This window comes from Condylostylus longicornis, unplaced genomic scaffold (genome assembly GCF_029603195.1).
Source record: "Condylostylus longicornis isolate FDR11 unplaced genomic scaffold, ASM2960319v2 ptg000022l, whole genome shotgun sequence".
NCBI lineage: Eukaryota > Metazoa > Arthropoda > Insecta > Diptera > Dolichopodidae > Condylostylus > Condylostylus longicornis.
Window position 1 is genome coordinate 2,582,674 of NW_026577991.1, and position 26,342 is coordinate 2,609,015.

Genomic DNA, 26,342 nt, shown 5'->3' on the forward strand with positions numbered 1-26,342 from the left:
ATTCCCTCATTTACGTATATACATATATAAAAAAATAAAATATTATTTACTATTATTAAATTTTATTGACTATATAGAAATAAAAATTAGAAAACGAAAAGCAAAAATTCACAATTTCAGTATTTTATTGATTTTATTTGTATTAAAGCAAGAAAAAAAAGCACAAGAAAAACAAACTAAAATAGCCAAATATCCATTTAGATTACGATACGTTTACATTAAATTAAATGAGAGAAAAAAAGGATGATAAAGGACATTTGCTTTTTATAAAATTTTATTGGTAAAAGAAAAAAGCACCATGTACAAAAGTCCTACAATGAAAATTTAAAAATTTGTAAGAATTTTTGGGGTTATTGAATTATTTTGGGGTAATTTGAAATTTTATGGCAATTTATTCTGAAAAATAACAAATAAAAAGCTGGAATTAGGCTCAGAGCTAACAGGGAGTCAGATTTAGAGCTAAATTTTGTATAAAATAACTAAAATAGAGTGAGATTAGGTAATAAACTCTATTGAGATAAATTTTTATATTAATTATGAATGTACTGAAAATATTGCATACTTTTAGGATAATGTTCTTAATAAAATTATTTTGTTTAATGAGGAAATTTAATAAATTAATTAAAAAATGTGTGATTTTTTTAAATTTATTGTTAGTATATTTTAATTAAATTATATTTAAATTTTAAAATTAACAGAGTGAAGGTGCAAATTCACAATAAGTCAATGTTAATTTCAATTTGATGGTGTACGAATTAAAAAGTGAAGACGACTGTGATAAATCTGCTAGATTCAATTCTAAAAATTAAAATTAGTTTTGCCCCTTACTTCTAAATTAAATAATGGGAAAATTGAACTTAGAATTCGAATTTTAAATTTCAATCAATAACAATTTGAATATAAGTCCAATTTCAAAAAAATATTTTATGTAGTTTTTTGCTTGGAATCACTAAATTTGACTTATATATGCTACAATGTAAGCTAGTTTTAATAAATCTCATTAACTTCCTAAAATTACGGGGAAAATTGGTGCAATTGCTTCTTGAAACAGAAAAATTTATATACGACAAATATTCGAGAAATAATTTTTAATATTATAAATTTGGATTTTTCTCATGGTCACTGGATTCAATTATATGGACATTGGATATTATTAAGAGACCTATATGGACATAATAAATTCGATATATATATATATATATATATTTATTAAATATTTACACAAAAAACTGCTCTTCTTTATATTTTATTCTTTCATTTCATTTGATTTTATCAGAAAATTTTTTTCTCAATATTGATCTTTCTCAGCTGATTTGATTGTTTAACTAATTCCAAAAAAAAAATAAGCAAAAATAAAAAAAAAAATATTCTCCTTATGTAAGTTTTGACTTACTTTTTCACAAAATTCTAGTAAAAATTTTTATGTATACTCGAATTTTCTACTACTTTAGAAAAAGAACATAAATTTAATGTGTACGAATTCAAACAAATGATGATATTAGAAATTATTTTTCGAATTTGGACATTACAGAACGCACACACATACGCAAATAAATATATTATATTGGTATTGAATAAATGTTTGATTTAAGTAAATATTTTTTTTTCTTTGTATATTTGGGATTTTTCAGAAGTTAATAAATCTATTTCTATGTGTATTTAATATATATAAAAACATTCACACCCCTATGTTTTTTCATTGAAAATTGCTTTAGAATATTTGTGTTAGGTTGTTGGTATATAATTTCAATGGTACGCGCAGACCATTTACAAGGATAATAATAATAATATTTTGATTCTAATGTAGCTCTAGTTAGAATCATAAAATTTTGTCCAATCTATGATTTAGTTGTAAAATTTAAGAAAGTTTTTTGTCATTCAAACTAGGTAAACAATATATTAAACTCACCTGGTGGTTGTCTTAAATGTGTATGTGGATCTAATGATGATTTTGAAACTCCTGCACCAACACTAACCAATGCATTTGAACTATAACCTTAAAAACAAAAAAATAAAAATTGAAGATTATTGAAATTATTTATGAAAAAAAAATATTAAAATAATTTTAAGAATTCAATTGGTATATTGCAGAATATTTGATAAGTTAAGATTGGTGTAGCTTAGTTACATAATATAGCTTTTCAAAAGATCAAAGAAACGCTTGCAAAAACCTTCAAAAGACTAGGAAATCCCCTCACCGCTCAATATTTTGTAACTAATATCAAGGCTAGAATAATAGCGGGGTATCAAAGACAGTCCGGATTTTTGGTCACTAGAAACCCTTGATATTCCTTAATTTTTGTTATAATTTATAAAAAGATTTTGTTATTGTTTAGATGGTTCAGTTAGAAAGTTCACTATAAGTTTAACTTGATTTCTAAATTTTTTCGATTTTTCCTGTAAAACTTTCCAAATATTTTTGTATTTTTCTAAATTTATAATTTTTTTTGTGTAATTATTTTTTTAAAAAAAAAACAATAAATTCAAAGTTTTTCCAAAAATTTTAAAATTTTTGTAACCACACCAAGAATTTTGTTATACAAATTTTAACTAAAGAAAACCAGAAAACAGAATTGGTAATGGTTGTAGGTACTTTTGAAAACTTTTAACAAAAAATATTATAAACTTTTTAAAGATATGCAAAATTAAAAAAAAAATTATTTTACTCCCTTAGCAGCCATGGAAAAGGTTCCAAAATTTTTAAGTTTTTAAATAATTCTTTGCTTTTATACAAAAAGAAAAAGCAAAAGAAATTTATTATAAAACTTTTTGTAATTCGTAAATAAATTTTAAGTGCAGACCATATTTGAATATATTAAAATTTATACACGAATAATAAAAATCTGTTATACAATAATAAGAGAAAGAGTGAGCATAATATAGAAAGAGAATAATTGAAGTTAAATATTTCTTTTTTCTTTTGAAATTTTAAAATGTTTGTTATTTTAATTTTTTTCTATTTCCGAAAATTTTCGTGTGAGCATATGTGATACAGTTGCAGATATAACACTGGAACTCCGATTAAGCTCACCATTAATTTTAGCTCTTAAAAAAAATTTTCCATCTTGATATAGGAATTATGAGTGTATTTCTCTTATGGCTAAACTCTAAAAGATTTGCAGCTGCACAAGCCTTATAATATAAGTATTTAATACCAATTCTTCCTAAACGTTTCTTCACTTAGAATGGTGAAGTTAAAACTGTTATACATCTGTAGTGTTATATGTTTTCAGTATTATAGTCGATGTCATTATATACAATGAAAAAAAGCTCATTGTAAAAGATAATGTATATCAATTGAACCTAAAAGTATGCTATCTGTTATACTTATTTATAGTAAGCAATACATGATAAAATTTGACGTTTATTCAAATATGGAGCTATATTCTGGAATAATTATAAGTATGTATTTAGTTCTTCTCCTAAACACTTCTTTAAATAGGGTGGTGAAGCTAGAACTGTTATACATCTGCAATGTTATATGTTCTTAGCATTATAGTCATTAGGAGAATAATATATCATCAAAAAGAGCTCACTCTCTCTGATAAAATTAATGTACATTACTTTAAACCAAAAAGTATGCTATCTGTTATACACTACTTATTTATATCAATATTTTCAATATAACTTTATACAGGTATGATGGTGTTTGTGTCTATATTTAAAATTAAATTGTTTATTTTTTTTTTCATACAGTAAAAAGAAATGACGATAATAATACTGTTGTACGAGTAGCTGGTACTGTTGTCATTGTTATACAAACATATTTTGAATGTTATTTTTCATCATTCTGCTTCAGTTATTTTTTACAGGCGCTAAAAAAAGTAACAAATATAGAAGGAGAACAATAACAACAGTAATATGGAAATATTTTGCCAATCACCTCACATATCTATATAGTACTGTATAACAATTACACAGTTAAAGTAAATGAGAATGGTTTTGGTTTTTGAACATTTTGCTAGAGGGTATAATTTGTATTGTAAAGTAAGCATTCTAACGAAATGGAAAAAACAAAATTTTCTTTTATTCATTTGGTTTTTTGCTTTGTTTTCACACATTCATTTTTGTTTTAAAAAAATTTTGTATACCTTGAAGGAAAATTTATCTTTTCATATTTGTGATTTTCAATGAAAAATTCAAAAGAAAACTTTGAAATAATTTTAAATTTTCTTTTGTTGCCTTTCTTTTAAATTTTTTATTCTTGAGAAAATTAAGAAAAAAAAATTTTTTTTTTTTGCCTTTGATGTCTAGCAAATTTTTAATGCAAATAATAATTTTTATTTTTCCAATGAATAATAGAAGAAGATGAGAGAAAAATTTTTGATTTTTCAAAAAAAAAAAAGAAAATTTTCTAAATGACATCAGAAAAAATTTTCTTTTCAAATTTTGTTTTCTTATGTACTCTTTTCTTGCACTTTTTAATTTTTATTGAAAATTTTCATGTCCTTACATTCTGTCTGATGCCAATTTTAATATTTCAGTATAACAGTTAGATTCGGATGATGGGGGGGCGCACAATAACACTTTGATTTTTTTTTTTAATTTTATTTACATACCAAACATTAGAAAAACACGGAAAACGCATTAAATTGTAAGATTTAATAAAAATAATGGTAATAAATAAGAGGGTATATAAAAAAGAGTAAAGTAGTCAAATAAAAGAAAATCAAAAAGGGTTAAATTGATTTTGTTATCCTTTTCCATGTCTTTTACATATTTTTATATTCTTTCTTTAATCATCAGACAATTTTTTGTTTTAAAGTAAATATTGTGGCTACTACAGATTGTAAATTTGTTTAAATATGTTTTTGTTATACGTGTGTAGCTTTTGTTAATGCAGACACTAATAAGTACATTAATGTAGTCTGAATATAAGCATTGCATAGCTATTAAAAGTAAATATAATTTCAATTTTTCGAAAATTTCTAACCAAATACTTTAAAAATACAAAAAAAAATCAATACATTTCTAAAGTTAGTAGATAATTCCTTTATTTGCAAACCTTTGAGAAGGTTGTCAAACCTAAAATAAGATAAACAGATTTATATATTACAGTTTATTTCACTCCAGGATAACAAATGAATTATTGAAATGGGAAGAAGATTAGGTTAGGTTAGGTTAGGTTGTCGCGGCTCCCCGAAGGGTACACATAGGCCAACTAGGTCCGTTGTGGTACTGCTGGATCTTTTCCCTCCCACTCCTCATCTGAACCAGCCCGAACCCTTTAAAAATTGGTTCAAATTCCTAACGCTTACATCCGCTAAGTCCGTAGCGTGTCCGAAGAATTAAGACCCAAGGAATCTCTGCCTGGAGTTCGCCAATGCCGGACATGAGCATAGAAGATGGGTCACCGTTTCCTCCTCTCACTCGTTACAGCAACTCCTACAAAGATTGTTTGCGGGGCGGCCCATTCTCCCTGCATGTTCGCCGATCAGACAATGGCCCGTCAGTACCCTACCACAGCACTGATATCTGTAGCTCTTTCGATGGGATTCCACCTTGCCGTGGTGAAGGAGCTTAAGTAGGGTCAATGATCTTGAGAGCGATGTCGGCGGGTACTACAATTCTGTGGTATCTGGAAGGTGCAACCATGCCGATAAGGTCGAAAGTGAGACCAGAAAAACCAAGAGAATCTCACGGGCTTGAAGTAACGGCGCAAGCCAATCTTCAGCAAGTCCCACGGGCATGAAGTAACAGCGTAAGCTAATCTTCAACAAGTCCCACCCCCCCCCCCCCCCCAATCCAATGGTGTTATACGACCCGTGCCTAGTGGACTAGTTGGTAGCCGGGGGGTATACTGGCTACCGCGAACGGAGTCTCTCTGATACCGGGTCGCCTCAGAGAGTAACGATGACCTTATCCTGGTAAGTCGGCTCTGGCAGGATGGACTGTTTTTCCGGACACACTCGTGGGATCAAAATGGAAGATTCGACTAAAAAAATTTTAAAAAAACAAGAGCCAATTGGCACCTCGTCAGAAGACGAGATACTAGCTTCCAGTCAGGAAGCAGGTGTATCGATTGGTGGTGATGAAACCAGTAAGGTAGCAAAACCACCAAAACAATCTACACAAAAAGCTAAAGGAACCAGCCATAGTTCCAAAAGCAGAAAATCAAAAGGACCCGCCTTCGTACTCAAGAAGAGATATTCGAAGGCCATCTTCATTTTAGGCAAGATTGCCCAAAATGAAGCAGAAGGTAAAACTTCTGAAAAAGACGCGGAGGACAAAGTCAAATACCAGAAGGTAATTGACGAGTACAATGCGTATAAGAGCACGAAGCCTCAGGAGACCACAAAAAGAGTAAGGTCTCAAGATGAAGAAAGAAATGCTCAAGAGAGCAAAAGGTCGAAGGTCGTCAAGCCAGGGACAACCAGACCTTCAACATCAAGTGGTAATCATGCACAGGGGAGAACAATGAGCGAGGTGGTCCGTGATCATCTCCAGTTTGGGGTGGTGGACAGAAAGTCTACCAACCTGAAGTTGTCCTCCGAATTATGGTGCAAGGTCGAAGCAAAATTATCGGAGATGGTAGTTGAACATCTCCTAACGACCGATGGCAACGAAGTCCTGAGCTTCGATTCATCTGAGGTAGTCAGGGGCTACAGGGTGATCAAATGCGAGGACCGGCTTTCCGGGGATTTTCTTAGTTCGTGTGTTGCTAAGATTAGCGATACATGGGATGGGTCCAAGATTGAGCTCATCCCAGCTAAGGAAATTCCTAGGAGACCCCGGGCTCGTATTTGGATCCCTAAGATGAATATTGCGGGGGACAAGTTGCTAAAGGTCCTAAAGATTGCCAATCCTGAGGTGCCGATGGATGATTGGCAAATTATCAAGAAGGAGGAACCTCAGAAAAACAGTGAGTCCTTCCTACTTCTCATTAATGAGGAGAGTCTACAGCCGTTGGACAGGAGGGACAACAGACTGCGGTTTGGCATACGGCATGCCAAGCTCAAAATATTTCGAAATGCGGACCCAGAAGGGGACGCCATAGAAGAAGCGAGCCAGCTCCTTGAACAGATGGAGGTGGCTGATAAGAGCAAGAGCGATGAGGGTAATCCAGGTTAATCTCAAGCATTCGAGATTAGCCTCGGATAACCTATTGATCTTCCTAGAAGAGGAAGACATCGACATCGCTCTAATTCAGGAGCCTTGGGTGAACGGTAACAGGATAAAGGGACTGGGCACCCAGAAATACAACCTATTCTACAGGATTGTAGATCCAGCTGAAGGTAAGATCAGAACTTGTGTCTTAACTAAAAAACATATAAAAGCCTTTCTTTGCTCTAATTTCAGTACCGCAGACATGACGGTGGTGAGGATTGAAGGAAACGGCGGGAACCTATTAATGAGCTCAGTCTACATGGCTCATGATAGGCCTGCTCCACCTCCGGAAGTTCAAAACCTAGCAGAGGTTGGCGCAGCCGAAGGAGCAAGTCTGCTTATGGGTTGCGACGCCAATGCCAGACATACCCTCTGGGGCAGCACAGAGATCAACGAACGAGGTGAGTCTTTATTTAATTTTGTCTTAGATAGTAATCTAGAGATAGCAAATAGAGGCAACACCCCTACCTTCACTTTTCCTAGCACAGACAGGTTTGCTGGCTGGGAAGATGTGATAGATATAACACTCAAAACTAACAACTGTATAATCGAGGACTGGAGGGTATCTAGCAAAAGGTCGTATTCTGACCATGCCTGGATAGTCTTCACGGTGGGATTCGAAGTTGGGAATCCCAAACCTTTTAGGAACCCTAAAAGAACAGATTGGGTTAAATTCAGAGCCATCGTGCGGGCCAAGCTCATGGTCATGCCCGATATTAACAACTATATTAAGGAAGTCGAAGAACTTGATGCGCAAATCAGTAGATTTGAGAAAGTCATGGGCGTGGCTTTCAGAGCATCCTGTCCTTTGAAATATTCAAAAAAAAAGTATCCCCCGTGGTGGAACGAAGATTTGAGTAATCTCCGGAAGATTACCAGGGATGTCTTCAATATCTGCTACAAGAATGGGTTCTGGCAACCTTATAAGGAGTGCCTGAGAGAGTATAAAAGGGCTATCCGTTCCGCAAAAAGCCAGGGTTGGAGGGATTTTTGCGGAACTGTAGAATGTACCAGAGATTCTGCCAGATTGAGCAGAGTGCTTTCCAAGGACCATACCGGTCCTTCTTTTCTGAAGGATGAGGGTGGGACATGGACAAAAACATCTATGGAAACTCTCAATTTACTAGTGGACACGCATTTCCCGGGTAATACCGGGTCGGCTCGGGAGGCTATCCAGTTGGATTCCCTTCCGGGGCAGCCTGTATCGAGTGAAATGGTTGAAGCTATTATAACGGTGGAGAAGGTTAGCTGGGCGATAGACAACTTCTCTCCATACAAAACGGCGGGGATAGATGAGATATTTCCAGCTATGTTACAGAAGACGAAGGAACTAATAGTTCCGTGGCTTCTAAAAGTTTTTAGAAGTTGTCTTATCCTTGGATACGTGCCCAAGTCGTGGAGACGTGTAAAAGTTGTTTTCATTCCCAAACCGGGAAGAAGGGGCCATGAGGGCGCCAAAGATTTTCGACCAATTAGTTTGACTTCCTTCGTTCTAAAAGCGCTGGAGCGCGTTCTGGAGCTAGGGCTCAGGAACAGAATGAAGGAAGTTCGACTTTCGCCTTCCCAGCATGCATATTGCGGGGGAAGGTCCACAGACACCGCACTACACGAGGTAGTGAGGACTATCGAACAATCTATCCATTATAAGCAATACACGTTGGCGGCCTTTCTAGACGTGGAAGGGGCTTTCAACAATATTAGTTCGTGGGCCATAGGAAATTCTCTGACTCAGTTGGGGTTGGAAGATGCTTTGGTACGCTGGATATTATCCATGCTGCGGACCAGGATCCTGTATTCGGATCTTGGTGATAGTAGTGTCGCAAGGTACATTAGTAGGGGAACGCCCCAAGGTGGGGTGATTTCGCCACTTTTGTGGCTTGTTGTTATGAACGAGGTTCTACTGCAACTTGAAGAAAGGCGAGTGAAGGCAGTGGCATACGCTGACGACCTAGTAATCCTGGTTTCCGGCTTTGACCTTCCAACAATCAGTGGGGCTTTGGAAGGATCTCTAAATGTGGTGAGCTCTTGGGCTAAAAGATGTGGCCTTGGAGTGAACCCAGCCAAGACGGAACTTGTACTTTTTACGACTAAGACAAAAATCCCGAGCTTTGGACTGCCCCGATTGGGTGGTTTGCGGCTCAGTTTGAGTCCGGCAGTTAAGTATTTGGGAGTCATACTCGACTCTAAACTTAACTGGAAGCTTAACGTGCAAGAGAGGGTGAACAGGGCCTGTACGGCACTTTACACCTGCAAAAAGATGGTCGGCAGGAGGTGGGGGCTGAAACCTAGAATGGTTTTATGGTTATACACGGCCATTGTACGACCTATATTAACTTACGGTTCACTCGTGTGGTGGCCGGCGTTGGGGAAAGCTTACAACTGTACCAAGATCGGTAGGGTACAGAGGGCTGCATGCATAAGCATTACGGGGGCATTGAGATCGACGCCCACGGACGCTATGGATGTACTCCTCCATTTGCTTCCACCAGACATCCATATTAAGAATCTGGCCGCGGCAGGCGCCGTTAGACTCAGAGAAGCTGAGTGCTGGCACGAAAGGCCGTATGGCCACGGCAATGTCCTTCGGTCACTACCGGACGGAGTGGTTGCGGATGCTACAGACTATTGCATCCCTAGACTTGAGCTTGACAAGAAGTTTCGGGTTGAGCTTCCGTCTCGCGGGCAGTGGAAAAGAAATCTTCCACTGCAAGGCTTTGATGTTGCTCTCTTCACTGACGGTTCCAAGGATAGGAATGGGGTCGGTGCTGGAGTATTTTCGGAGACTCAGAACATATCGGAGTCATATCGCCTTCCCAACGGATCGAGCGTGTTCCAGGCGGAAGTATTCGCCATATGGAAGGCATGCGAAATCCTGGGAAGGGATTTGGTTGTGGCCCGGGAGGTCGCAATTGTGACGGATAGTCAGGCTGCGATTCTGGCTCTAAATTCGCCAAAGATATTCTCAAAGTTGGTAGGGCTTTGCTACGATGAGCTGACGAGATTGTGCAGTCATCATAGTATCACCTTACTCTGGGTTCCGGGACATAGGAACATACCAGGAAACGAGCGGGCTGACGAGCTGGCCAGATGTGGGTCGGCATTGGACGGCTCCAGGGCCGAGCGAGTTCTTGTCCCTATAAACACCATCAAAACTGATATATACCGCTTCCAAGTGGCATGTGCGGACCGCAGGTGGAGGGGCCTGAGCACATGTGCAACGGCTAGGAAGACGTGGCCGAAATACGACCATAAGAAATCAATGAGCCTCCTGGCGATGCCTCGACCGGACATAGCTAAGTTAGTGGCTGTGTACACGGGGCATTGGCCTGTGGGGGATCATGCAGCTAGGCTGGGAATTCCCTTTAATACGTCATGCCGCAGTTGTCGGGAGATAGACAAAAAAGAGACGCTTTTTCACTATCTCTGCGAGTGTCCGGCTCTTCAAAGGGCCAGGTTGTTGTCATTTGGGGAAACGGACATAATGGAACTGGGGAACATTTCTAATAAAAGTATCGGGGACGTAAATAAGTTCCTTAAAAGAACGGGGTGGCTCTGATCGCTGGCCCTGGACCAACGTACTTTGACAACCGGGTTTCACGAGGCGGTGGTAGCAAAACGGCACGTCGGTGCTAATTGGGGTGTTGGCCAGTCGGGTCGCACCGGCCACTCTAACCAACCAACCAACCAGGTCCGTTGTGGTACTGCTGGATCTTTTCCCTCCCACTCCTCATCTGAACCAGCCCGAACCCTTTAAAAATTGGTTCAAATTCCTAACGCTTACATCCGCTAAGTCCGTAGCGTGTCCGAAGAATTAAGACCCAAGGAATCTCTGCCTGGAGTTCGCCAATGCCGGACATGAGCATAGAAGGTGGGTCACCGTTTCCTCCTCTCACTCGTTACAGCAACTCCTACAAAGATTGTTTGCGGGGCGGCCCATTCTCCCTGCATGTTCGCCGATCAGACAATGGCCCGTCAGTACCCTACCACAGCACTGATATCTTCCCTTCTGAGAGAGATCAGATCCTTTGTGCGACGTAAATTCAGCTTTGGCCACAAATTCCTTGTCGCGTTGCTCCATTAGCCTACAAATTCCTTGTCGCGTTACACGTTGCTCCATTAGCGCATCTAAGGTTTGTGCGCTCCACTGCCGCGTTGCGCAGCAGCCCTAGGGTTCTTAGAGGCATGCCCAAGTTCCCCTTTTTAGGTGGAATCTCCAGAGTAGTTCCATACCTTGCTGTTACCCAGACCAAGTTTATTTCGAACTGCCCCGCCATCTCGTTGAGAGACAACCTGCAGTCCCGGACCGTTCTAGAAGTGGAAACCTCAGAGCCCTTCTTCCCAAATGGGAAGAAACTTCACTACAAAATTTAAGAAAACTTCAAACTCTGCGCAACGAGGCAATAGAAAATTTATATACATTGTCTAGAACAATGGACGAGCTCTACTTATCTCTACAGAGAATATAACATAAAAATAATTCAATTCTACCTTAAAATAGTGCAATCCGATCATATATTAAAAGTTCGGAATGGTTTGCTAATTTAAAAAGCACAAATTTTTTACAAGGAGCTGAAACCCACAATCACTTAACTCTTTTCGATAAGTGAGTTTAGTAAGATACCAAAGTGACTTCACATCGTAAGCCCTTCATTTTTTAAAAACAGGTAAATTCATTTATAGGATGAAACTATTTAAGATAAATTTTCTATTAAAATTATAGAACTCTTTATAAGCTTTTCATCACTTGAGATTTGTGAAATAAATAAATAAATAAATTACGATCGGACGATAGTTAGATATCAGATAGTCCGATTAGGCCATTTTGTAGTGTAAAGAAGGCGCTAGAGATGAATACACTATTTTTACACTAAATAAAAATTTTAAAATTTGGTTACGCCTGAAAGTATGCCAATATAATGCATAATTTGTTTATAATTCTCTAATTTTGATTATACCCGTGCGAACGTATGTTCAAAGGGTATTATAAATTTGCCTGACCGTTTGTAGTGCTAAGAAATAATAGTCTGAGATTGTATGCTTCTGATCAGTGTCGAATTCTGTGTCGATTTAACTATGTTTGTTCATCTGTTTGGGCAGTTCGCCTACAAAATTTATTTAGTTATATTGCAGAAATTATTGAAGCTATAATATTGAAATTTCGCGCAGGCAAATATATTATTGGAGCTGTTATGGGTGATAAAAATGAAATTTCCTAACTCGCCCATAGAATAACAAGCTCGAATGGAGTATCACAGAGATGACGTGACCAACTCTTATTCGAACTTGTTTTCACTTAAAAATTAAAAAATTTTAAAACAAAAAAAAAAATTATTTTTTTCTCAGTAACATCTGCTCTTTTAAAACTTTATTTTTTTTTGTATATCCTTTCAACTTAAAAAACAAATTTGAAATATAAAAAATTCCAAACTTTTAATTAAATATCAAAAAAACAACTAAAATAGAAAAAAAATCCAAAAAACACAAAATTAAAATTAAATTTTCCAGACTTTAAATCTTCATCATAATTTTCCCGTTTCTCCATTTTCATAATTTTCATATTATAATGAAATTCAAAAACAGTAAGGTCCTTTAAAATTTTATGCACTCTACCTACCCACCTCTGGTGTCTCCCCACTCTACTCCAAAAAACATAAAAAGAGAAAAGTTAAAAAAAATATTTTCTAAAGGCAAAAATTTGTTCTTTTTTTTTGGTTTCCCAATTTTTGCCACCCTTATTCATTACCCTCATCTGTCAAATCACTAACACTTCATCAACACACACTTAACACTGATTTAACTTAACCTTTGGGGATGGACTTTTTGTTTTTTTATTTTTTTGGTTTTTGTTTAATAGTGTGTCCTGCATAATAGGGGAAAATTTTTTACTGTTGTATAAATTTCGTATACACATAAAAGAGAATAAAAGAGAAAAAAAAGGCAAAGAAAAAACGCTTTAAGCAGTGATTTGCGCATTCGAGTCGAATATTTTTCTTGGATGGATGAATCCATTTTATCTTTTTATGTTATCATCCTTGTTTATTATATTATAGCTTTTTTTGTTTTCGTGTTTAGAATAGAATAAATTTTTGGGATAAGAATTGAAAATTTTACATGATTTTGAAATTTTTCAGTATAAATATTAAAAGTAAAATTTAATGAGATCTTAATAATTCCAAAATGATTTTGTTCTTTGACATCCAATTGTTGACAGTTAGGGATGTTTATTACGTAGACGCTACACAAATTAGTAGAAAAACTAGTACAGTGTGAATGGGATGTTCTTGGTGTACGCTTATTTAATGGTGGAACCAAACACGGCGAAGTTGAAGATAACGAAAGAACTTATTAACTCAAAGGGGCGGGTCTGGCAAGGAAGGGAGTCGATATGATGGATTGACTTGTACTGCCACCATTAGAGAGGTTAGGAATAATATAGAAGGAAGAAGGAGTATAGTGTAGTCCTATACGTACAGGTATTCACAAATTTAGGGTCACTAAAACATTCTGTCACAGCATAAATAAGGTAAAAATCGGACATTACTGTGTAATTATTACCTGAAACATCGGCTATTAGTTGTTTAGATGTTTTTCGAGGCCAGAATATTTCTTCAGTGGAAAAGGTGAAGTGTTTTTATATATAGCAGGGATTAGATGAATTTTCATGTGTTTTCTTGACAAAAATATTAAAATTTGTAAGAGAAATGTGTTGGGTTCGGTAGTTTTACCAACAAGTTTTCTTGACCCGTTTTATTGTTGCAAGTGTATTCGGTGTGGATGCTTCGTTCTCCTCAGCTTTTGTTAATTGAAATAATGTCAATGTGAGTTAGTGTATTCGCACGAGAGTAATTTTACTATATTAATTTTTTCATTAGAGAATAAGATTAATTTAATATTTAGTCTCATTTTACCATGAAGTTTGAAGGCGTAAGTTATTTCATTACAATTTTAAATATATATTGTATATGGAATTTATGCAACTTATATAGTTCGTCTCCCAATTTCGCTACATACCTTTGTATATAGGTTAAATTAATTATTACCTTATATTATTCCGCTTGGTGGCAAACGACATAATATTCACAAAATATTCTGCTAGGTGGTAAGTAGCACAGAGCTTATCTACCCATTTTTTGGCCTAGCGCTTTATGAATTTAAGTTTTCTTGCTTATAATTTCGCCTTGCTTTGCGGAAAGCACTCAATTTACTTGAAATTCTTGACTTACATACGTACATTAATTTCTATTACGTTAAAAAAATATAAGTAATTTTCATTTTTTTTCTCTCTCTAAAATTTCATTTTAATTCGAAAACTTTTTAAAATCTTGAAATTCAAATTATTTCTTTTATTAACTCTTTACAGTTTTGTTCACCCCTTAAAAGACAATTATTATTGTTTTCTTCTCTCTTCTCTTCTCTTTTATTTGAATATCAAAATTTAAAATATCCTATCATGTAAAGTAATCAAAACATCAGAAAAATAAAAAAAAAAATTAGAAAAGAAAAAATTTCCAACCGATTAAATATTTATTTTTAAGAACAATAAGAGAACAAGAGAATGAAAAGGTATTAGTGGCTCAATCTATCACTTCAATTGTCATAATTTCAATATATACATTACACATACATTTATGTACATGATCTATATGTGTATAACTTTCAACAAATTCCTTTTATCTCGCAAAAATATCTCTTAAAATGACATTAACACCAAGTGAATCAATTATTAACCATTTTCTTATGATGTGTACTTAAACGAAAATAAACGACGCTCGGTATTATGAAACAAAGCTATTTAAAGATTTTCAACATCATCATTACAAATATCATCACTATCATCATCCTCATCATCAACAATACTATTATCATATTCATGTATATATATTAAAGAATTTTAAGTGTATGATCCTTAAGGATAAACAAAATATAAAAATTAGAGATGAAATTAGCTTGAAGGGAAAATTTATATGTGTGGTACGTCGTATGCGATGACAACGACACTATGATGTTTAAAAATAAAAAATTTAACAAAAAATTCAATAGAGTGCGAAAAATCTAGTAACAACCTCAAATCCAAAAAAAAAAAATCTAAAGTAATATGCAAAAGAACATTACAAAAGCCAATTATGAACTGAAAAAAAAACCATAACAGAACAACAAAAAAAAAGGACTTGTATTTTGTTGTATCCTTTTTGAAGAGTAAAATAATTTAGATAATTTTGTACACTGATGGCATCTCTCTTTTATTTTTCGAAAAAAATTTTAAATTGTTGTTTCCATTACATAAGCATATAAGCGAGCGAATTTTCATATGTGTGTACATGTGTGATTGAATTTATGAAAGTTAAGAAAAGTAGATAATCACGTAAAAGCATCACATTTAGAAAAAATCGCGAATTTTAACTTTAAGAGAAGAAAAACAAAAAATATTCTCGTTGGGGATTCAACTAATGGGTACACACTTTCTTAAATTATACGAATTGAAAGCTGCGATTAATAAATTGTGTCATGGTTGTGGTACTGCCATATCTTTCTCTTTTCCTCCGTTATAAAACAAGCGTACTCCTAACAAGCGTAAGTTGTTCGTTGTTCGAACCAGAGACCGACTAAGGTCACTGAATTAATCTTCATTTAGTCAGTAGCTCGCTGGAAGAAATAAGATCTCAGCAATCTCTGCCTAGAGTTCGTTAGCGCCGGACATAAGTATAGGACATTTTTTCCTCTCCCTTGTCATATCAGCTTTTCCTGGCGTGGCTCATTTTCCTAACATGCCCATCAATTATGCAATATCCTGTTAGAATCCATCTCACAGTATCGACCCTCCGTCAGAGAGGTATCAAATAACTTTTGCGACATAAATCTAGTTTTAGTCACAATTTGCTTGTATCATTACATCTTGTTTCATTTGCTCATTTGAGGTAAATTTAGCTTTATTGCACCATTGCGAAACAATACCTTGTGGGTACTAAAAGAATGCCCATATTCTTTTAGTTATAACTTTACAGGTATAATCGTAAGGTTTGTTTCATTTCTCACAAGCTCGTCTACTTCACAATCCTCCAGAATACCATACTCGGATGGAGGCGCACAATACATAGGCGCATCCTTATACGTGGTCGCGATGCACTGTTGCCCCCGTTATACAAATCTACAAATCTACAATCTACAAGGGTATTATGGATTTTTATAACTGATTAAAGTGTTTTCAATTACTTCTAAGCAAAATTCAAAAGAAATTTAAAAAAAAAGAAATCAAAATTTTTTTTTTCTTTTTACAATCGGTTGGAAATTTTTCACATTGCATAGATAAAAGAAAAATAATCAAATAACAATAATGAAAACAATCAAGAAAAAAAAACAAGGATCATAAAAAAAAAATCCTTTTATTTCAATTCTTGATTGCGTTAATGTTGTTATTTTTTTCCTCTTTTTGTTTTGTTGTTCTTTTGCAGTTTTTTTCTCTTTCAACACAAATTCAACTGTTATACAACTTGAATTTTACACAATCCTTTCTTTAACTTCAAAAACATTTTATTTTTTTTTGTCTCTCATCTCTTGTTGAGCAAAGGTTGTTAGTGTTGTCAAAGTAAAATCACACATTCTGGTTTTATTTACTCATGTATTCTTGTGATTTTTCCAATTTTTACAAATTCGATTTTCTTTTATCCTTTGAATTTTTTTTTTTTTTTGAAAAAAAAAGGAGTAATTTTTGATTTTTTTTTAACTTGTTTTCTTCCCTCACATTTTTGATTATGATTATATTTTGAAAAGGAAGGTGTTCAGGGGTGGTGGTGTGTTCAAATATGTTTTAAATCAAAAATAAAAGGAGTGTAAAAATCAGAGTCTAAAAAAAATCTTTTGAATTCCAATTGTTGGTACTGTTCTGCTGTTTTGTTGTTATACTAAGAAAGGCGATGAATTGTAAAGTGATTTCTATGTATAATATGCGTAGTTGGGGCTGTATATAAGATTATTACAATGTTAAACAAGTTAAATTTTATATTATGTAGGTAGAAATTTTGTTACGGACGTGATTTGAATATTTTTTTTTTACGTTGTTTACATGCTTACTGGTTATTATTTTGAAATTAGGTTATTTGTTTTATTTTTCTTTTTTTGGAATTGAATTTTTGTTACTATTACTCTAGTTATTAATTTTAAATTGGAATTTTTGAAAAAAGGGAAATTTAATTTAAATTGCAATATAATTTTATAGTAAATTGCTCTCAAATAAGGCTCTTACTTGGGAATTGAAATGTTTGATTAAGTCAACGGACATACGCACTTTTATTTATGTAGTATAGTAGATTATTGTTGTATTCATTAGTTTTATCTTTAAATATTATTATAAGAAGCTTTTGGAAAGAAGATGAATCAGATAACAAATAATCGTTCAATTGACAAGGTTGCCAGGTGTGTTAAAATTAGAGAAACCTAGAACGTCACCAAGAAAATTAATTATTTTTTCTTAAAATCATGTGATTCCGAAATCTGAACAGTTTATAACTAATGTATAGATATTTATGAGAGAGCCCTTATTCTGAGGTTTCCAAATTATATTTACGTTATTAAATGCCTCTCTAACACGGAGTTACGAGTATACTTAAAATTTATAAAAAAAAAAAATTAAGAAAATCAATCGAGAGTGATTTTAAGTCCCTTCTAATTTCGAACCTGTTTGGATGTGAACATCAAAATTTTGTCTACTCATGAAGCCCTAACCAGTGCTATATAATAGTAAACTCAATAACGAGACACCCTGTATCACAAATAAAATAAATATTCGAATTTCGCTTTAAAAAAAATTTTTTTAATTGCAATTAATTATATATATAGGAATTAAATTAATTATTATTTCGTATACGTAGGAACAATTGAAGTATAATTAATAAAATAATATTTATTGTTTCAATGTGCTCATCATTTTTATTATACGTATAAGTAGTATAATTAAAATGAAAATAATTTTACTCATTTTGAATAATTACCATTAAGTACGAGTACCTATATATATTATTATATGACCTTATTAATTATTATTATTAAAATTATTATCATAATGATTTATAATTATTTACATTTTATTGGTTTTAATAATAATATATTATTTGAATATAAATTACTACTATAATTAACTACCGTAGTTATATAGAAAATGCCTGTACAGAATAAATTATTATGCAATAAAAAAATTTATTTTCTCACTAATAATTTTAATAATGTTTTAATAGTTGAATTCATAATTATTATGTTAATAAAATAATAATAATAATAATAATAATAATAATAATAATAATAAAGGAAAATATTGAGAAAACATGTGAAAAATGTGAAATTTTCCACGAAAAATTCTAGAATTTTTTTTTACCTTTCCATAAAATCGTAAATATTTTGTCTGATTAAATATTTAAAATTCTATATCACAATATTCTTAGCCCTAATACTCGTAGAATGGTCTATGGAGTGGTATAATAGAATAATACAATGATCCAGGATAACTAAGGTGCTCAGTACATTAGTGGCCTACTTGCAAAAATGATATTTCGAGTGAATTGCAATAGAAATATTTAAATATTTAATTTTTGAGAAAATTTTTAAAAGGCAAAAACGAACTTATATTAATTTAGAGTGAAAAGAGGAGTAAACTAAGTATTTGAAAATGTAGAAGAATTCTTTAGGCCAGTACAGCTCTATTGAACATAACAACTCATTTTTACAAAAATGTTCGATAGACCATTAATGTGCTGAGTACCTCAATTGGTAAATATAAAATTTCATTGAATGTTATGTTTTACTCATATTTAAAGGTAACATTTAAGTTATAATTCATTTAATATTAATATATAAATGTTATTAGCAGGAAATATCACCTGTGGCCAGGTTTGAATTCAATTATCAATTTTCAGTTTTATTGAAATTTCTTCATTTGTAACATAACATATTTGTGACAGATTAGAACTTGTCAAATATTTGACACATCATAAAACATTGTAAAACAAAATTTTTCAAAAATATAACAAAAAAAAAAAATCGTGTAAGTCAAATTTTTCAATTTTTGAGTTTATTACAAATTTGAATTCTCCATACTTTAATCTATATTCTGTCAAAAATTTTTTGATGTATCAAGATTAATTGCGAAGTTATGAGGAAAGATATAAAAAAATTTCAAATTTTTCTTTCAAAAATAAAAAAATTGCTATATTTACGTTAAACAAAACTTGTCAAATAAAATTTTTCAGTTAAGTCAAACAAAACTTGCCTAACAATATTTGTCCAAATAACAAGTTGACGCCGTATATGGATTTTATTTTCAATTTATAAATATTTTAAATTATAATACAAAGAAATTATTTTATAAGCTCATTAACACCTCAAATTTAGCACCAAAAATAATTAGTTTATATAACCGCATGTATAAAAACATTTATATTGAAATTTTAAAATCTGTTATACGAAAAAAAATCTATAATATAATAACCTTGTATACTCTCTGAATTCCAATTATATAAAAAGAGTATAGGTATACATAATTAAAAATCAATTACAGTAACTATTATAACAGTTATTCATTCTACTTCTCATTATAAAGAATTTCCTCTATTGTATAAAACATTTAAAATTAAAAAAAAAAAACAAATTCAATATGGCGTCTATATAACAGAATAAAAAGCCTGACATTATAATTAGATCTGATATTTTTCAATTGTAATTTTTGAATTCATTTCTTGTATTGTAAAACATAAAAAAAAAGCAAAAAGAGAAAAAAAATTGAAAAACACAAGTTACAAGTAAAGTATAACAAGTTTTGTTCATTGATTTTTTTCCTTTTTTTGAATTAAAAACAAAAATTTTTGCTCAGTTTACATTTTTATTTTTGTTGTTAATGTGAAAAAAAAAAAAAAATTTGAAAACCATAGAAAATATTTTTAAAAATTTTTTTATTTTTTCAATGTTTTCGAACAATGAAAAAATCCGCGAAATCTATACAAAAATAACAATAAAAACACAAGAAAAAAAAATGAGAAAATTTTTTAATTTTCCAACATTTTTACTGTTATTTTCTCCATTTTCATTATTTTATTCTGACATTTTTCATTCTATATGTGCATTGGGTAGCCATTTTCCATTATATTTTTTGTTTTCTTCTTGTTTTTCTTTTGAAACAATGTCAGTGAAATTTATCCAACATTATTTTGTTTCTATAGGATTTTTGTTATTTTTTTGTTGTTTTGTTTATAACACTACCATGCAACATTGTTGCTATTGTTATTGTTGTTATTGGTTGTTGTTGTTGTGTTTTGTTAATATATTTACTATGGTCGGGTTTTTTGTTAGGCTTCATTGTTGTTCGGTGAAAATTAAAACAACAATAAAAAAATAATAAAAAAAACAGTGAATTTTCACCGGTATTGTTATGAAGTGGATTTTCATTTAGAGATTTTCGAACTTTTTAAAAAAAAAAATTTTGTGTTCAATTTTTTTTTTTTGTGCTCCTATTTTTGCCATTATTTTTTTTTTATTGTCTTATTTCACTCATATGCGTGTTGTTTTTGTGTTCTTATTCTTTGTGTTTTTTTTAGGTTGTTAATTATTATTATTGAATGAAGGCGAAAAGCGCAACAATGCATAATGTTTTTTTTTTGTTAATTGTTTTATGACTGCATCACCATCATCATATAAGAGTAGAATAATTGTAAATGATTCACAAAACTGTTTTATTCAACTATATATATACAGAAATCCTTTTTTGTTTTATTGCCGAAGAGAGACATGGGCAAAGAAACTCCTCCCCTCCAGCCACTGCAGCTAGTCATGGTTATTATCGTAGTCCTCTCATATCCCACTTAAACTACCCCGGTTCCGCGCAGATATTCCTCAGAGAGTTAAACCTGAGCTTCCCAACATTGAGAAAGCCCTGTCCAAACCATCTGCACCTGATAGGCAGAGCAGGATAGTCAAACAGAATGTGTATGGCTGTTTCCTCGCCTGCAACGCTTACTAAAAATTTACAGATTTACAGATAATTTTGGCAGACATGCAATTTCTAGTTTTACAACTACTTATTTGTATTCCATTATATTGATGCTTGCACAAATGAAACTGCATGCAATTAAGCATTCAAACAGTTTGTAATTTTTTACAAACAGTTAGTCTGTCTCAGCTCTGAGCTGAAATTTTGTGATAGCAGGCTCCAAAGAATTATAGCCTGATGTTTGCTTAAGCTACAATTTACTAATTGTGTGTATGTGCAAGGAGTTTAAAATTACAAAATCACGAGGTTAAATTTACGGTAGTTTAAAATAAGTTGGGAAAAATAAAATATAAATTATGTAAGTAGTAGGAAGCTACGTTATAAGAGGGATTACTGTACATGAGAAATTCCAAATAAAAATACCAAAAATGTATACAAAAAAAATTAAATTAAGACCATTTTTTTCCTCTTTTGTTTTTGCTCAAATTAAGCATATTTTTCCTTTCTTTTTAACAATCATTATTTTTCGAAGAAAATTAACTATTTATTGTTCGAAAATTTTTTTGAAATTATATAATGTATGTATACGTGTATGTACAAATTCTCTATTGTATAACGTAGCTCTATTATTTTTTTAATAATTTTTATTTTATTGAAATTATTTTAAGAAAAGTTTAATAAGGACACACGAATGCAATTCACATTTTGTTTTTACATTTTTCAATGTAAAACTATTATAATTTTTATTTTTGAAATTCTTACATTAAATGATTTTAGAAAATCAACTATTGCTTTATACTCGTATATATATGGAGAGTCATGATGATTTTTTTAATGAACTCAATCAGAAATAATATTTTTAATATTGTTCGAGTATGAGAAGTCAAAATAAGTTTTTTTATTATTCAAGAAAAGTTTTATAGTACAAGGACATTTTTCTATAAATGAAAATGACTTTTTGGATTTTATTGATTTCTAATGAAATTTTTCATAGTACAATGTTTTTATTACAGAATGGCGTTTTAAAAAATTTTTATATTAAATTTAGGATTCGAGATTTATTGAATTAGAAATAGATTTTGTTATAAATTTAATAGTAATAGTAAATTTTATGTCATCAGTTATAAGAATTAATTTTGTTGTTAGTAACAAGCTAGTAACAGTGTTCCTGATTGTTCCATAAATCCTTGCTATAGTTGTTCTATAAATAAAAGTACTAAAAGGTGAAGCAAAAGAAAACCTGCTTTGTTAGTATGAGAGAATGCCAAAATAAGCTGTAAGCAATGGTTAAAAACTCAAAAAATAGTGAAAAAACTAAATTTTTCAAAAGTACAGAACAAAAACCGTGTAAGTCAAATTTTTTACTTTTTGAGTTTATGACAAATTCAAATTCTCCATACTTTATTCTATATCCTGTCAAAATTTAGTTGATGTATCAAGAATATTTCCGGAGTTAAGAGCAAAATTGTAAAAAAAATTACAAGCATTTGTTGCAAAAACTTAATATTTTTATTTAAACTTAATTTACTTAACTTTATTGAAGGTATTTTAAGAATTTCTGCAAAAAATGGCTTCTGTATAATGTTAACAACATCCTATTAAAATTTTATCAATGTAGCTCTAAATTCGTTCCGAAATTATCGATAAAATTGCAGACAGTATAGGGTCTCTTTTGTCTTATAATCAAAACTGTGTCGTATTATGTATAGATTTGATTTAATTTACTAAAACAAAAAAATATGGTTGGAAATATATAAAAACTAATTTTGTGAGAGACAAGCAAAGTTGACCATGAGCTGAGCTTCATATCGTACATGTATAAGTAAAGAAAGAGGAAACCTTTTTTCCTAATACTGGAGAATTCGGAAATAATCTGAAAAAACCAAAAAAACGGTGAAAAAACTAAACTTTTAAAAATGTGGAACATAAACCGCGTAAGTCAAATTTTTTAGTTTTTGAGTTTATTACAAATTTGAATACTCCATACTTTACTCTATATCCTGCAAAAATTTTATTAATGTATTAGGACTAATTCCGGAGTTATGAGGGAAAATATAAAAAATTACAATTTTTATTTTAACACTTAATAACTTAATTTAAACTTAATTTATTAAACCTTATTTGAAATTTTTTTATGAAAATTTTTTCAAAAATGGATATTTGACAATTTAAACAGCATCCTGCATGAAATAGAATTAGTATAGCTAGATTCGTTCCGAAATTGTTTGGTAAAAATACGAGTACAAGCAGCTACGTCTTTTTTTTTAAATTAAAATTATATACGCTGTTTAAATTTAAATTACTCGACCAAATTTTTTCAAATCAACAGCCTAAAAGTTTTTAATCATTTCAATTTTAATTGAAACCCACATAAGAAACAATTTTGTAACAAATGGTCTGTTTGCATAGATTCAATTAGAAATACTAAAATCAAGTTTTAAATATTTGAATGACAAAGATTTGTCAATATATGAAATCAAATGGCAAACAAACTTCTAACAACATTTTCAAAACATTCATCTGATAAAATCAATTTGTTTATTCATTATACACACTAATAATCGACAGGGAAAACTTTATTATTAAACACGTTTTTCCTTTACATGTTATAGGAAAAACCACTTTTCTTTAATTGCATAAAATAATTCCACTTCATTTTGTTTTTAATCTTAGATTTTATTCATGTGTAACTAACAATTATAATTATTTTTTTTACACATTCACTCACATATTATATTTAAAAAACAGAAAAAAAAATTAAATTGTCACAAAAACCCAATTAATATTTTTATCGGGTAAAATCATTGTACAAAATTTATGAAATAATTGACACCATTTTTTTTTTGTTTCTCTTCCCTCTTTCTATTATTTTGCTATGAAAAAATAGGAGAATAAAAAAAAAAATAGAAGGACAAAATATTTTCATGACATTTTTTAGCTTTTAGGCATCAACTTTTTCTTTTTTCATTGTTCATATAGAAAAAAAATAATTTTTATACCTAATTCATAATCCAGTCAAGTTTTAATAACAATTAAAGTTCTAAATACACACATTATTAAAGGAAAAAAAAATGGAGAAAAAAAATTATATGTAATTGCGTATGCGAGTGAGTATATGTGACAAATTTTAGAATTAACGTGATAAATTGTTCGGAAAATTTCAAGTATAAAATAAACGACTATAGTATACACATACATACATGTAAATTTTAATAAGTGAAAAATTCATTTTGTATAATTAAAAAATTACATAGTAACATGCAAGTTCGACATACAAAAAAAATTAAATAATTTTTATAGAAAATTATACGAATATAATTCTAAAATCTAGCATATATGAGTATGAGTTCTAGCATGAGTTTAAAATTGTAAGTTTGTTATTAAAATAGTGTTATATTTTTTATAAAGATTAGAACAATAGATTATTATAAAAGTTTATAATTAAAAATTTAATATTGAAAATAATTGAAATATTTTATAAATTTTTTAATATAAAAATTACTTAATTTTTATGGATTGAAAGCTAAATTTGGTCTGAAATTAAAATTAAATCTAGAATTTCAAATTAAATTTAATTATTAAATTTAAAAATTAATTAAAACCACGAAAATTAGTCCAATAGAAGAACGGTGTGGGTGTTTAAATATTACTCCTCATTAATTAAATTAATTAAAATTTACAAAACCTAAAATTCATCAAAAATACAGTAAGAATTTTATCAGTATGTTATGAATCCAAATTTTGCGATTTAAAAAAAAAATTGCATATTTTTCGGGGCAAAAAAAAATTTAATTTTGATTCCGCGATAAATTTCTAATTTTATTCATAAAATTATGCTGTGTAACACTCATAACAAGGTACGTCATGTAAAAAATTTGCAAGTTTCCATACAAATTTTCTCATATACTATAACTATAGTACTTCAGTTAAACTAGCAGCTATCATTAATATAGTGGGATGACTTTCATTTTAATTTAATAACTATAATAATTTTATTTACTCTTACATACGTAGCCTGTGTGCAAGGCATATAAGAAAAGGAACTTTGTTCTCTTACAAATTCAGCCATTTCTGTCCAATTTTTCAAATTTTGGAATTATTTAATTGAAATTTGCCACGTCGACGGCTATTTTCCATATTGTAAATTTAAGTCTAATTTAAATTTAGAAATTTTAGGTGACAATAATTGTTATCACTAGTCCTAATTTTGTTCTCGGGGCTTTGTTAATATACATACTCATAAATTCATTTCATAATCAGAAATAGTCAGAAATAATTTTTATGTATGCATGTAATTTAAAGTTTTATTCGAATTTATTTAATTTTAAAATTAATAACCATTCATATTTTCGAAATAAATAAAATAATTAAAAACTTTATAAAATACATAATTAAATTACCTTGTGATTGTGATGAACTGTGGGAGCCCCACGAGCTCTTATATGAAGAATCTGTAAATAAAATTAAAATATAAAATAAAAGAATTTAATAAAATCAGATTTTCTCCATTATAAGGTTTTCAAAAATAATTTTTCTTAAATATATTTTATAAAAATTTCAAAATTATTAATTATTAAGGGAAAAGCTATAAATCTTATTAAATTTTACCTGCGAATAACATTGAAAAATTACTAAATGATCCTGTCGAACGAGACAAGTAATCCTGTGATGGTTTAATATCAATCATCATGTTATAAATCACTCAATAATTGAGTGATTTATTTTTTTTTTTATTATTTTCTTTTTAATAATTCGATAATTTGTTGAATTTATAATTGTGTTATATTTATTAAATATTTTAATTTTAAATTATTAAAATTTTGGGATTATTAATATTTTAATATTAAAGTTTTGATTAACTATTAATTGCTTTGATAGCTAATCATAAAATTTTGTATAACAGTTTTGTAACATTTTTGAATTTTCTTTTAAAGAATATTGTTTTTACCAATGACTCGTTGGTAAATTAATGAATAATTTTTAGATTATAAACTCCTAAAAATATCAAAATAAAAAATTTACTCTGATTCTACAAATTTCTATTATATCTATATGTATATAAAGCTAGTATAACAGTAATTTGCTCTATAATAAAGAATTTTACATTCATTAAATAAATTTGTAAAACTTTTAAATTTTTAAATGTGTACAATAAGGACAAAAATTAAATGTGTTAACTTGGGGAAATTTCAAATTATTATTTATATTTAGTATAAACACATATACATGTACATAAATAATATAATATGAATATTTTGAATATAAA

At 30.7% G+C, this 26,342-nt stretch overlaps 1 protein-coding gene across 1 annotated transcript in view; it reads right to left on the minus strand.

The window, feature by feature from the left end:
• Window positions 1-25,959, minus strand: part of LOC129606885 (DNA-binding protein D-ETS-3-like) — a 61,154-nt gene extending 35,195 nt beyond the window's left edge. Inside the window, exons 1-3 of the mRNA XM_055517502.1 lie at window positions 25,685-25,959; window positions 25,477-25,527; window positions 1,910-1,996 (exon numbers count right to left, since the gene is read on the minus strand). Coding sequence (XP_055373477.1) covers window positions 1,910-1,996; window positions 25,477-25,527; window positions 25,685-25,766 — 220 coding nt within the window. The 5' untranslated portion in view covers window positions 25,767-25,959. The remainder of the gene's footprint in view (window positions 1-1,909; window positions 1,997-25,476; window positions 25,528-25,684) is intronic.
• Window positions 25,960-26,342: the final 383 nt, after the last annotated feature.